Source organism: Nelumbo nucifera, chromosome 5, assembly GCF_055504915.1.
Source record: "Nelumbo nucifera cultivar China Antique chromosome 5, China Antique-T2T, whole genome shotgun sequence".
NCBI classification, from domain to species: Eukaryota; Viridiplantae; Streptophyta; class Magnoliopsida; order Proteales; family Nelumbonaceae; genus Nelumbo; species Nelumbo nucifera.
The window spans coordinates 84,600,193-84,614,053 of record NC_142653.1 but is presented as its reverse complement, the minus strand read 5'-3'; the positions used below and the strand labels follow the sequence as shown (position 1 = coordinate 84,614,053).

At 37.8% G+C, this 13,861-nt stretch overlaps 1 protein-coding gene across 3 annotated transcripts in view; it reads right to left on the bottom strand.

The window, feature by feature from the left end:
* Window positions 1-6,481: 6,481 nt before the first annotated feature.
* LOC104612949 (mediator of RNA polymerase II transcription subunit 33A-like) overlaps window positions 6,482-13,861 on the bottom strand; it is a 59,526-nt gene continuing 52,146 nt past the window's right edge. For 2 of the 3 annotated variants that reach the window (XM_010280614.3, XM_088888938.1), the window contains one exon: window positions 6,482-7,847. In XM_010280614.3, coding sequence (XP_010278916.1) covers window positions 6,754-7,847 — 1,094 coding nt within the window. In that variant the 3' untranslated portion in view covers window positions 6,482-6,753. The remainder of the gene's footprint in view (window positions 7,848-13,861) is intronic. The other variant, XM_088888936.1, reaches the window with a different exon arrangement.

Genomic DNA, 13,861 nt, shown 5'->3' with positions numbered 1-13,861 from the left:
TATTTTAATGTTATTACGTAATATTAATTTTTTATATTATTTAGCTATTTTTAATGTTTTTACGATTTTTATTTATTGAAATATTTAAATAATATTTTATTTTTTATTATTTGAATAACATTTAAATTGAATAATTCGTAAAATTATAATTTATATTGTTACTACATAATTTCATGATGAATTTTGTAAAAATATTGAATTATTAATAATATGAATATTATTAAATCTATTATTTTTTTGTGTTTTGAATAAATATTTTATATTTAGTATATAATTTCGTTATAACATTTAAATAGTTCTGATTTTTTTTAATTGAAACTTTCTTTAGATAGATATAGATAAAAAGTGGGGGAGAGGATAAATAGGAATTAGATATAATTTAGGAAAGAATCTCTTTACTAAATTAGAGATAATTGAAGAGATAAATAGGATTTAGAGATAATTTATGAGATAAATAGGAATTAGAGACAATTTAGGAGGAAGTGGGGGAAAGTGGTGCCACTTGGCCAAACATTAGAAAAGCTTAATGGTTGTTAGAAATACTTAGATATAGGAGGAAGTGGGGGAAAGTGGTGCCACATACTTAGATATGTGTGGCCAAACATTATCAATCCGTTTTTGATAATGTTGGGTTCAGATCTAATATGAATCCAAAGGTTTGATAATCAGATCTGATCTTATTACAACCCTAAATGCAAAGTTGCAAATAAATGACAAATGCAACGCAACAAACAGAATTCAGCGGCTTAAAGCAAGTTGCTGCTGAATCAGTAGATACATTCCCAACCGCTTTGGAATGGATTTAATGCCTTTTGTGTTTATTATATATAAAAAAAAAACCTTTTGTGTTTTCGATAGTAGATCTCCGAGCCTATTCTACGTCTTTTGCAAAAATTTCATGTCTAAACTAATTCTAAGTATAATTGCAAATAACGTAGTCCCTTGTGATTCTAATTTCTAAAAGTACTAGTTAGGACCCATGCGATGCATGAGTTTTATTTATAAGTAAAATTGAAGAAGTTTTATAACATTTCCAATTAAATGGTGTCTATCTAACTGTCTAAGTTCAATTAAGTATTATTTTTGGGATTATGTCTAGTTTATTCAACCACAGTCTAAGTTGTGCTTTAGTGAGTGTGGCCAATTTCCTATTCTCTAGATAAATTTGTATTCTTTTATATTTTAGTGTTATTTTTTTTATTATTTTTGTGTTATTTTTAGATAAATGATAAAAAATCCTCTTATAACAATTATAAAAACCACCTTTGTGTTTTTACCCTAACAAAGGCCTCCCCTATAGTTTTGAGGAAAAAAGTGCAAACACTTCCTTTCCCCTGGCTTTTTGGTAACAAAGACATTGGAGTTATCAAAATACCCTTATAAGTGTTAATGCATTATCATACATAGTTTAGGCTCTGTTTGGTTTACGAGAAGATTTGGGTGGAATGGGATGGGAAAGTGTAAAAAATTACCTTTCCATTGTTTGGTTTTATATAAGGGAAAACACTATTACGAGGGAGAAGAGAGAAGAAGGTGAGGGAGAAGAGAGAAGAGGAATGGGTTCGCAGACCTAGGAAGATGGTGGTTACCAGGAACTTAGATCTAAGCTCCGATCTATGTTTGTGAACCCAGGAAGACGGTGGTTACCAGGAACTAAGATCTAAGCTCCGATCTATGTTTGTGAACCCAGGAAGATGGTGGTTACCAGCAATGACGGTGGTTACCAGCAACGGTGGTGGTTACTAGCAACGGTGGTGGTTACTAGCAACGACGGTGGTAACTAGCAGTGGTGGTGGTGTAGCAGCGGCAGTGGTGCAGCAGTGGCGGGGCAAAGGATGAAGATGAAGAAACTCGAGTTTTCTTGAGATTTTCCACTGGGGTCGCACAGTTTTGGTGTGACCCCGGTTCCACAATTTTGGGATCTTGTATCCCAATTTTTTCTCATCCCATCCCCCTATTTCCCTTAAAACAAATGAGAGAAAAATGAATATTCTTGGAATATTCCCTTTTTTCTCATCCCCATCCCACAAACCAAACGGAGCCTTAAAGTTTCAACTTTACCCTCCACTAATTTATTTTGCCAAACAACTTTCAAAGAATAATTCTCCTTAGTCTTCTTGGACAAAGTACGGTAAAAAGGCTGAAGTGAAGTAAAATTAATGTATTACATCAATATTTTTTATTTGGAATGTTGACGTAAGGAAGGTATTTGCACCTTTTTCCAAAACAATAGGGGAGGGTTTTTGTTAATGTCAAAACATTGGAGAGTTTCATAGGATTGTTAGAAAACACACCGAGGTGTTTTATAATTTTCATTGTTTTTAAATGAAAATTAAATTGATTTTAAAATAATTAATTATATTTAAAATTAGTATTTTTATTATTTTTTTGAAACTACTAAAAGCTGAATTTATTTAACTATATTAAGTTTTTATTAAATTTAAATTCCTTATGAAATTTAATTAACTATATAAACTTTTATTTTTCAATAGAACTTAAGTTGGTTTTAAATTAATAAAATTTAATTATAAAACTAATAATGGTTTGATAATTTTGAATAGTTTTATATTAATTTTAAATTGATATTAGTTTTTAATATATATTATTCCTTTTATTAATTAAATTCTTTTTATTATATTAATAAAATATTTTTATCAATAACAATAATTATTAATTATTTTTATTTTATTTAAGTAACTTACTAACGTATTTTTATTATGGTTAATTAATTTTTATTATTTTCAAATGGAATATAATTTTAAATGGAAATAGCTTATTTAGCGCAACAATATATATGTGTATAAATATATATTTTAGCAATAAATAATGTACACATATGTTTTAGATATGTTATATGTATTGTTTTATATTTAATTTGTGTTTTTTAATTCACTTTTTAATTTTTTATTTATAAAAAATATAAAAAATTGCAAATTGAGGCAAAAAGGAGTTTTTTTTGCTAAAATAGCGGGGCAAGGTGCCTACGGGTCCTTGGGATGCATAGATCTCGAAAAGTTACCCGAAATAAAAAAAAAGAAAAAATCACCCCAATCGGACATTGAAGTGTTCAAAGTTATGGCATCTGAAAGTTTGTATGCAATGAGTATGCAACCTGCGACCCAGTCATCGGTTCAAATGGGTCAACAGTCGAACCAACTAGGTCAAATGGTTATTGATGAAGTCAATGATTTTGACCATTTGGTGGGTCTTGATTGAACTGGACCCAAAATCCTAGTAGGGTGACGGTCCGAACAGATTGACTGATCAGGTCAATGATAGGTTGAAACATTGTATAAAACTCACCATCACTTTTTAACATTTCTCTTAAACTCACCACAACTTTTCAAAACATCTTGAGCCCCATACCAAAGAGTTTTTATTTTCCAAAACTCACCCTTTGTCAGATTAAAGTTAAGGATCATTGACAGAAATTGTCCACGTAAGCAAATAAATAATATATTTGACTGAAATGCTCCTAAACAGTGAATGAATTAATTTTTGACGGTATTGTTGATGGCATGAACTTCATATGAGTAGGGGAATTAGAAGTAGCAGGGCTTGCAAGGGTTTGTTCTATCTCAAAGTTCAAAAGTTAGTCCTCAACATCTCTGTCGGTGAAAGTGGAGATCGTCTCACCAAAGCCACGAAGGTGTTGGAGTAGCTGAGTGGGTAGACCCCCGTTTTCTCAAAGCTAGGTACATCATTAGGTCTTTTGGTATAAGACGTAATGATGAGAAGATTGCATGCTAGGTCAGTTAGGGGTGAGAAGGCGATGCAATTTCTGGAGAGTGGGTTGGTCAAGGAATAGGAGCTGTTGAGGAGGAACTTCAATGATATTGGATGCTTTGGTTTCGATATTCAAGAGCATATTGATTTGGGTATCAAGTATGGTCCTTCAACTAGTATCTATGGTATAGAATTTTATGTTGTTTTGGAATGCTCGCCATGTTCGCATCAAGACGAAGAAACACATGAAGAAAATGAGAACGAGGTCGAAGCGATGTAGGAATGGGAGTTTCAGAAGAGTAGAGCAAATCCAGGACGGTGTTCATTTGCAACAACATCTGGAGTGCTTACCGCATAGAAATCAAAGATGGGTTCATATCCTTTGTCAATTTGCGAGGCTCTAAGAGCTTTCAGGGGCCAGGGCCAAGTTCAATTGTTTTCTTCCCTGTCGATGCTCGTGTACATCGATTAACGAAAGGGAAAAGCAATAAAAGGCAAGGTCTTCCCTAGCTTCGAATCCTACAAGTTCCTGTGGGACTGTTTTTGCCCGATGGTTGCTGACCTTAGAGGAGGGTGAGGAGGAGAAGTGGAAAGAGAAGGAGTTGGTAGTTAGAGAAGAAGAGAAGAGAAAGAATCTAAAGATGGTCCATGTGATCGACATTGAAGAGAAAAGGAGAAGCAAAGGAGGTAGCTGGCGAGGAAGAAGAGGGGAGAGTGAGCATTTGTGTTCCACCCAAAAATGCTCTATTGATGATGAGATGCAGATCTGATACAGAGGCCGGTGATATGAAGACTATGACGAAGTTACTGACATGGGTTAAATATAAAAAAGGGTAAAATGGTAATCTATTAATATCCGTTAGTTTGTTCAGTCTCAATTTACTGATAGGATTCCCTGGACGTTTTGAAAAGTTATGGAGAGTTTAAAAGAAATGCTGAAAAATGATGGCGAATTTTAAGACAATTTTGAAAATAGAAAAGTACCAGTTTGGCACATTCTATTTTAATATATAGATATAGATTATCATTTATTGACAGTGCAGCAGCAGTAGCAGCGTAAACCTGTTCATGGGCTGGGTTTAGGCTCGGCTCAAAGCCCAGAATCAAAGCAATATAAAGTGTTTATAGGCTGAGCCGAAAGCCCGACCAGTGAACAGATACAGCAGCAGGCCCATTTATTGATTTATAAATTACAATTCAGTTGGAAATAATAAAATATTATCTGAATGGCACTTTTTATTTTACAATTCAGCAGCAGGCTCATTACTCGATGAATTCAATGAAAAGTTTGGAAAACAGAAATATGTAAAAAAAAAAAGAAACCCAAGATAGGCTTTATAAGGATTAAGCCATTTTGGGTAAATTTAACTGAAAAAGTTGGTACTACCACGGATAGGTTATATCTCCTGAAGTGATTATACAAGTTTGGATGTTGTAGGGTTCGAATTCAAGATATTCAAAGACATGATAGAGGATTCCTTATGGATGGTTAGGATCCTATCCTATGGGGATCCAACTCCCAACCAAATTAACCAATACTGGCCCGCCTGGGCCATATTCACAGGTTCTTGAGCACAACTATTTACCTGTCATACAAGTTTTATTCCTTGTAAATATTCACGTTTCGAATAAAGTTTCATGACAAAGATAGGTGTTTGGCAATTTTTTTAAAATAATAAAATGCTAGATCAACAAAATTGTATTGCCTTTGTCTATCTGACAGTTGTTTTTGTTTCCAAAAACAAAATTATACATATTACAAAACGCGATAAAATATTGGCTCATACCTGGTCGGAGGACATGTGTCCGGCAAAATGCATTTTTCACTTATATTTTAGGGTTAAAATTTAATGATTTAGGGCTTAGGGTTTAAGATTAGGGGTTCAGAGTTAAAAATTTAGGGTTTACAGATTAAGATTTAAGATTTAGATATAAAAATAAAGAGGTGAATGTCCGACCACGGCATGAGAAAACTAAAGACAGGAAAATACCACCATAGTTTCAAGTTTCACTAAAAAAAATAAAATAAAATATAGTTTCAAATCCTTTTTTAGCACCAGAAGAAAGACAAAAGAGGAACAGGAAAAGAGGAAAAGCTATTACATTTATTCATAAAACCCAAGGCTGTTTTGGTTTGTTAGGAAATGGGAGAGAAATAGAAAGTTTAAGGATAAGTTCCCTCAGCTTTTTGTTTCTCTCTCATCCTAACTCCTAAGATGAAAGGCCAAAAGGCATAACCACCAGTTGCATTGCCTCTCCATCCATATACAAGGTACAAAGACCTAACAGGTTGTGGCAATCAAAACTAAAACCTCTGGCCATCACATCAAAATTATTTAAAACTGTAATTCTCTATTTAAAAAAAAATTAAAACAATAAATTGGGTGGAGCTGGACTGATGCTTGTAAAAGGGTCAAAGCCGTAGTACATTACATCACATATGGACCCATATCAATTGAAATTTGAAACCCCAACTTCCATCCAGTACCAATCCATGGTTAACTTAAATCCATATCCCCTCCCTCCACACAGACACATACAGACACAGAATCATGGGGTTGAAGGGCCATGGCCGAAATTAAACACTTAAACAGTCAGTAGTTGAAATTTGAAAGAAATGCAGATCAAGAGGTGGACTCCTCTTATAGAGATAGGATGGTTATATAACTATAAGCCTCCTATCTCATTTGAAGGCCTGAAGGGTGACCGATGACCAGTGACCCTAAAATGGCCAATAGATGCTCTAGGGATGGTATCCTCCTTAATATTTATGTTTATCATTATCTATAAGAAAGAAAAATATAACCAGGTTGACCATATCGTAGGCCTCCTCTCTCCTTGTCCTTCGCTGTTGCTTGTGGTAAGTAGGAACATCTGAATTCGACCTAACAGAGGCAATATGAATCTTTTACGAATGAAAGAACTATTCTAATAATTTCATAAAACGAAACACAAAAAAGAGATGACAAGGCTGGCCGGATGAGTGTGCAAATTGACATGGTCTTTGATCAACTTACACAAGCTCCCTCAACATATCCCATGGATTAATTCAGCTACATATCCCATGGTCGCAATTCCTCCTCTTTCGAGAAGGGCAAGAGCCAGCTCACATTCATGCCACCCTCTCAATCCATTGGCCAATTTCCTTAAGATCTCTTGCCTCACCTCTTGTATCCAAGCTGGAGCAAAATGTACTACTAAACCTACAAAACACGATACGTATGCCTTCCAAGTTGTAGGATCACAACCCAGTGATATGTTTCCCTCTAGTGCCCCAGCAACGAAATCCACATGAACTCCCACAATGCGGGCTCGTCTAGAGTGTGCCCTTGTAGAGGACGTGGCCCCAACACCCCAGACAAAAGATCCTGACAGGAACACCAGATAAGCTACTGCATATCCCTCAAGAATTCTGGACACAGGACCCACGCCAGTAGGTTTCTCTTCCCTCGTTGATAGCAGCCATGTGGGTATAGTCTCCTTGTACAGTACTTGGACAAGCTGGACACCACCTGCCACACATAGAAGGCTTGCACCTAGTGTGGCCACCTCCTTTGCCCAGGATGTCGCAGAGGCCAGTGATACCCGACTAGACTTCAAACGGGTGGAGTTGGCACAGGCCCACCTTGCAGCTGATTCTTGAGCTGACTTGGAAACAAGTCCTAGAATCACATCATTCACAAATTGAACATTGTGTATCGTCCTACATGTGCGGAGGTAGAGGAAACCAGGTGCTATGGAAGGGCGAATTCCACATGCTGAGATCTTGCTGCCCAAGAGACCATTCACACCCCTCTGAGCTGTCATTGGAGAGACTGTGACATGTGGTGATCCAAGGAAGGAAGTGAAACAACTCCTGAGGAGCTGAGCAACAGCTGCCTGATCCTGTTTAAATGCAGAACGAGAACATGAAACGACAATGAAGTCATGCCACCGGCGGGCCTTCTGAGCCCACAAAGCTCCAATAATTGGCATGCTAGGCCAAGGGCAACTTGATGCACAATTGTCCAGTGCAGATCCAGCAACAGTGTGGATATATTCCAAGTTCTTGTCAAGTTTGAATGTTAAGGTTAAACTGAGCATTGCTGCCATTGGCAATGGAAGCATCACAGGTGGACCTTCTGCAGGAAGAAAGAAGGTGAAATAAAGAAAATAACGGAGATCTCAGATATGTACGCACTCTATATCATCATTCAGGTACCAACAACAAATGTAACAACTAAACAACCCTCAGAAACATAGTACTCTAGGAGAATCTAGGTGACAGCGGGGCACCTAGTTGCCTAGGAGATAGATATAGCAATCCTATTTACCAAATAACAATGAATCTCATAGCAAACCATAATATCTCAAAGACAAATAATTTATGCCTTTTAACTTTAATTTCATAGTAATGTGAAAACTATTTAATAAAGCATTTGCATATAAAAAAGTGAAAGAAGGATACACTTTTTAACAAATAAAAGATTTGATTTGAAGAAAGTTGACATTGAACAAGTTACATATAACTTCATAAGAGTGTGGATTTTAGCTACTACTAACAGCCTCATACTAAGATGGTTTGAGCATGTGCATAGAAGACCGCCAACTGTGCCAGTTAGAAGAGGTGATTTGTTAGTCATTGAAGGGGCTAGAAGAGCTCGGAGTAGACCAAAAAGAACATGGGTAGAAGTAGTAAGAAATGATTTAAGCACTAATAATTTAGCAGTGGATATAGCTGCAGATAAGGAGGCTTTAGTGGTAGATTCTTTCTTGTGTCAAGATGGCAGATTAGTTTGGGTTCCCCCTTTAGGAGAAGTTTTAATGACTGGGAAATTCAGCAGGTAGCAGAGTTTCTTAATCTGTTACAAGACCAACATCTAGATGTTCAGATGCAAGACTCAAGAGTGTGGAAATGGTCAAAGTCAGGAGAATACTCAATCAAATCTTTTTACAACTTTGTAGTGGGGAGGTCTGAAACTCCTTTCCCTAGTCAGGCAATTTGGGGGACTTTGGCTTCTCCCAAGTTCAAGTTTTTTGTTTGGGTAGTGGTTCTGGACAGGTGTTTGTCCAAAGAAATGCTGATGAAAAAAGGGCTCTTTTTGTCAGATTGGATGTGCTGCCTTTGCAATGAGCAAGTGGAATCATCCGGGCATCTCTTCCTCCACTGCAAGTTTAGTACTGCAGTTTGGTCTCACTTCTTCAAATCTCTGAATCTAAGTTGGTGCATGCCATCCTCAGTTAGAGCTCCGTTTGAGGAATGGAAGATTCAGGGGATGTCTAAAAAAGGAAAATTATGCTGGAACTCCATCCCTTTGGCAGTGCAGTTGGCTGTGTGGTCAGAAAGGAACAAGAGGACTTTTGAAAAACAACCTTCTACAGAAGCGGAGGTCAATAACTGGTCTATAGAAGTTTTGAAAAGTTGGATGTCTATACATACGGTTTTTAAAGATAGTTTTTCTGATTATACTTTTTTGAGGATAGCCTTCTTTTGAGGTCCTTCTTTTGTACAGCTTCTCAATGTACACAGGGCCTATTATTAATAGAATCATACTTTACCTTTTCTCAAAAAAAAAAAAAAAAGAAGTGGATATGGTGTTGAATAGAATGGATTGGTGAAACAGGATTCATACAGCCAGCCCCATATAGTTGGGATAAGGCATGGATGATGATGATGATTTTTGGTAGATTATTTACTGACCATATGAAGCTGAATTTTTAGGTACTAAAAAACATAGAAGAAATAGCCACAAGAAAAGAAAGAAAAAAATGAAAAGGAACTCTTTTATCCTCTCACATTTTGTCAAGAAGTATAAGCATCAAACCACATAAACTATTGCGGTTGTTAAGTTTTATTCCTTTATTCTTGTGGTGCCATCAAATCCAAGATTGCACTTCTTCAGTCTTTACAACTATTTCTTTTTGAATTATAACAGTTTTTTAATTTTAATTAAACAAAAAAAAATTTGGTGTGAAAGAGATTTAAGGGTCTTCAACAACAAAATCTCATCACAGGAGGCTATTTTGAGGAAACTGAAGGGCATGTCGTCTTTTTGAGTACTGACACAGACTTCAGGGAAGTGCCCCATTCCCAATTTTTTATTTTCTATAATTATATACTGTAAACATAAAACCTGTCTTGATATTTTATGCTGTGGGCTCATTTGACTGTAGTTTCATGCTATAGTGTCTTGTTGTAATTGAGCAGATTTTACATGGTTTTGTAGTTTTTACGTCATCATCATCATCATCATCTACATGAATCCTGTTTCACCATTCTATGCTGTTCAGTGCCATATCCATCATTGAATTATGGACACTTAAATCATATCTTATTACTTCCATCCAAATCCTCCAGTCTGCGTCTAGCTTTTCTCACCCCTTTAACTTGTAACAAATCACTTTTCCTAACAGGTGTTGTAGATGCTCTTCTATGCCTGTAACCTAACCCTCTCAATCTACTTTCTCTCATTTTATCACCTATTGCTACTCCTAGGTTCCCTTGTATGATTTCCTTTCTAACCTTGTCCTTTCTATTTTTACCACTCATCCAAGTATTCGCATTTTTTTTGATAAATGATTAATACTTTGTTGATATTAAGAGCTTAAATCAGTACAAGCATCCCTTTGAGAGGCGTGAGTTACAACCTCCCCCAAATCTAGAACAAAAAGAAACAGATTAAAAGCAAATTACAGCTGAGCCCAGTATCAAGTATCCCTGTTTGTCCCTTGTTCAGCAAGACAATCAGCCAAAGAATTTGCTGATCTTCTGACCCAGTTACTCTTACATTCATGTCCCTTGTGTAGAGAACATTGATGTGGGCCCCACAGCTGTGGTCCCACTCTGTCCGTAGGGTAGAATGAATCTAGTCACAGCTGTGGTTATTTTACTATTCTGTTATTTCTAGTTTCAGTTCTATATTGTTTGTTATTTGTTAGCAGTTATGATGTAAACACCAAGGGCAGATATGTCCTTTCATGTAACTAGCATAACCTATATATAATAACTTAAAGTGGCGGCGGCAGAACATTGACATTCTGTTCTTCTCCTCAAAAACTGTGTTCTATTGCTCTTTCACCACTCTTTCTTCTACTTCTTCTTCACTTTCTCTTCTCATCGAACCTGAAATCTCTTAGTGGTCAAGACTGAATAGCAGTCTTGAAAACCTACATGGTATCAGAGCCAAGTTAAGGTTTTTCATGTGAGTCTAATACCAGCCGACCACATGAGAATCTCCTAGGACTGAAGGCTGAAAAGGAGAAGATCGCAGACTGACTCTTGGAGATCGCCAGAGGTGCTAGCAGCTGTTGGAAACTTGCTAGGGTTGCAGAGTGTTGGTGGTCAGGAAGGATCAGAGAAGACTAGGGTTCAGGTAACCCTAGAAGGTAGCGAACTATTTTTTCCTTGTAAGTTGTTTACTTTTTAAGAGAAGTTCTTTCAGAGAAGATAGGTTGGACCTATCTGAAGGGGAAGGCCGAACCATTCTAGCTCTTTCTCTCTTCGATTCACTAGGGTTTTACAGCAAACCCTGGACCGAACTGTGTTTCTCTCTACTCTAGGGTTTGAAAGTGATCTGCGGCAAGCCCTAGTGTTTGACTGAACCCTGTGATCTACCTAGAGCTACTCTTAAGTTGATTGGTAGGTCCGATCAGATTCTAGGGTTTCTTATTAACCCTACTGCAAGCTCATCTATACAGTTTGGACTGTGCGACTGAATTGCTTCCTTTCAGGACTGATTAAAACCCTACTGCAAGCTCATCTATATAGTTTGGACTGTGCGACTGAATTGCTTCCTTTCAGGACTGACTAACTTTCCCTAGCATATCAGTTTTTTTTAAAAGCTGTTCTCAGAGTTCTAAGGGGGTTAGAGATCTACGGACAGCTACTGCTGTGTTGGCTAGTTGGTTTCAGATCAGAATTATTTCGGTTTTGTGCACATACACTGAGAATACAGATCAGGCCTATACTGTTTTGATTGTGATTGGTGCTTCAAGTGCTGTTTTGAGAATTGATAGAAATGGAGTCTAAAATTCAGGCAGAAGGCAGTCTTGGGAACATCAGTTATGGTGGTATTTCTGAGATGGGTGGTCAGATTACGACCGTAAAGTTTGATGGATCAAACTATTTGGAATGGGCCCAATCAGCCATGATGGCTATGGGTGGAAGAGGTAAATTAGGGTACCTCCTGGGAGATATGAAAGAACCTTCCAAGGGAGACCCGACATATACCAAGTGGATGCAAGAAAACTACTTGGTTATGACATGGCTGTGTAATTCTATGCAGCCTCATATTAGCCGGAATTATTTGTGGGCAAAGACAGCTAAGGAGATATGGGATGTTATGAAAGAAACTTACTCCCAACCCCTTAATGTTGCTAGAGCATATGAATTGAAATGTGAAGTGAACACCCTTAAACAAGGAGAGAAACCGGTGTCGGTCTACTTCTCTACCTTGAAGTCCTTGTGGCATGAGATTGATCACTTAGAGACTCTTGAGTGGGAGAGTCCCAAAGATGCTCAGACCCATAGAAAGCATATCGAGACAAACAGAGTGTTTGAGTTCCTGGCGGGACTGAACTCAGAATATGATATTGTGAGGCAGCAGATTTTGACTAGAGACAGTGTGACTCTCTCTCAGGCTTACTCATTTGTACACAGTGAAGAGACCAGAAGGAAGGTTATGATGCAACCCACATCAGCCTTTGTAGCGGCTACACCCAAATCAGGGGGTGATTCAGAGAAGGACAGGAGGAAGGAAGACAAGAAGGATGTAGTATGTGAACATTGTAAGAAACCCAAACATACAAAAGAGACATGTTGGAAACTGCATCCCCACTTGGTTCCTGCGAAGTTAAGAAACAAGAAGGGCACTGCTCATGTAGCCATGAACACTGATTCAGCATCCTCATCTGGCACAAAAGGAGCATCTTTGGAGACCTTAGCTGCAGTTCGGGCTGCCCTAATACAGCTAGAAAAGGAGGTTGGAAATTCAGCTCAGCCACCGCAACCTCCATCAGCCCTTGTCACATCTGCCTTCGCCCATTCAGGTACTCGAGCTTCAGCCTATCATGCCTCAGCTCCAGGTACTATTGAACCTTGTTGGGTAATAGACTTAGGTGCATCTGATCACATGACTAGCTTGCCTTCATTGCTGATGGCTCCCTGGTTCCTATTTCTGGGAAGGGTGACATCAAGCTTTCAGATACTATCTCCCTATCATCTGTTTTGCATGTTCCTAAGCTTGATACTAACCTTCTTTCAGTCAGTAGTATTACCAAGCATATGAACTGCTCAGTAACCTTCTTCCCTGACCGATGTGTTTTTCAGGACTTGGAGACGCAGAAGGTGATTGGGACTGGTTGTGAGACGAATGGGATCTATCTGCTCGGGGAGCGGTTCCGTCAGGGAGAGTCAGTAGAGAAGTTGTCTTTTGTTTCTCAGAGTGTGAGTCCGGTTATGCTTTGGCATAACCGATTAGGTCATCTGTCTTTTCGATCTTTACAGAGTCTGTTTCCTACTTTATTTGAGTCTATTGAGTTGTCTCAGCTACAGTGTGAAAGTTGTGATTTTGCTAAGCATTGTAGAAAGCCTTATTTATTGAGTAATAAAAGGAGTGATAATTCTTTTGATATTGTGCATACTGACGTTTGGGGGCCTTATCATATCCCTTCCATGGGTGGGTACAGATACTTTTTGTTATTTGTTGATGACCATACCCGTTTTTCTTGGGTTTATCTCATGCGTTCACGAGATGAGGTACCTTCCCTGACCCAAAATTTTCACCAAATGATCCTAACCCAGTTTGATGCCAAGATCAAAGTTCTCCGATCTGATAACGCAAAGGAATACTTTGCTAAATCATTGACATCTTATCTTCTTCATCATGGGGTTATCCACCAGAGCTCTTGCCCTCATACACCTCAGCATAATGGAGTTGCCGAGAGGAAGAATATGAACATTTTGGAAGTGGCTAGAAGCCTCATGTTTACTTCCAATGTCCCTACTCGCTTCTGGGGGGATGCTATCCTCACAGCGGTATACCTTATTAATCGGATCCCTTCCAAGGTCCTTGATATGCGATCTCCTTTTTCGCTTCTACACCCACGTGATGACTTGTTTTCTATTCCCCTTAAGACATTCGGTTGCACTTGCTTT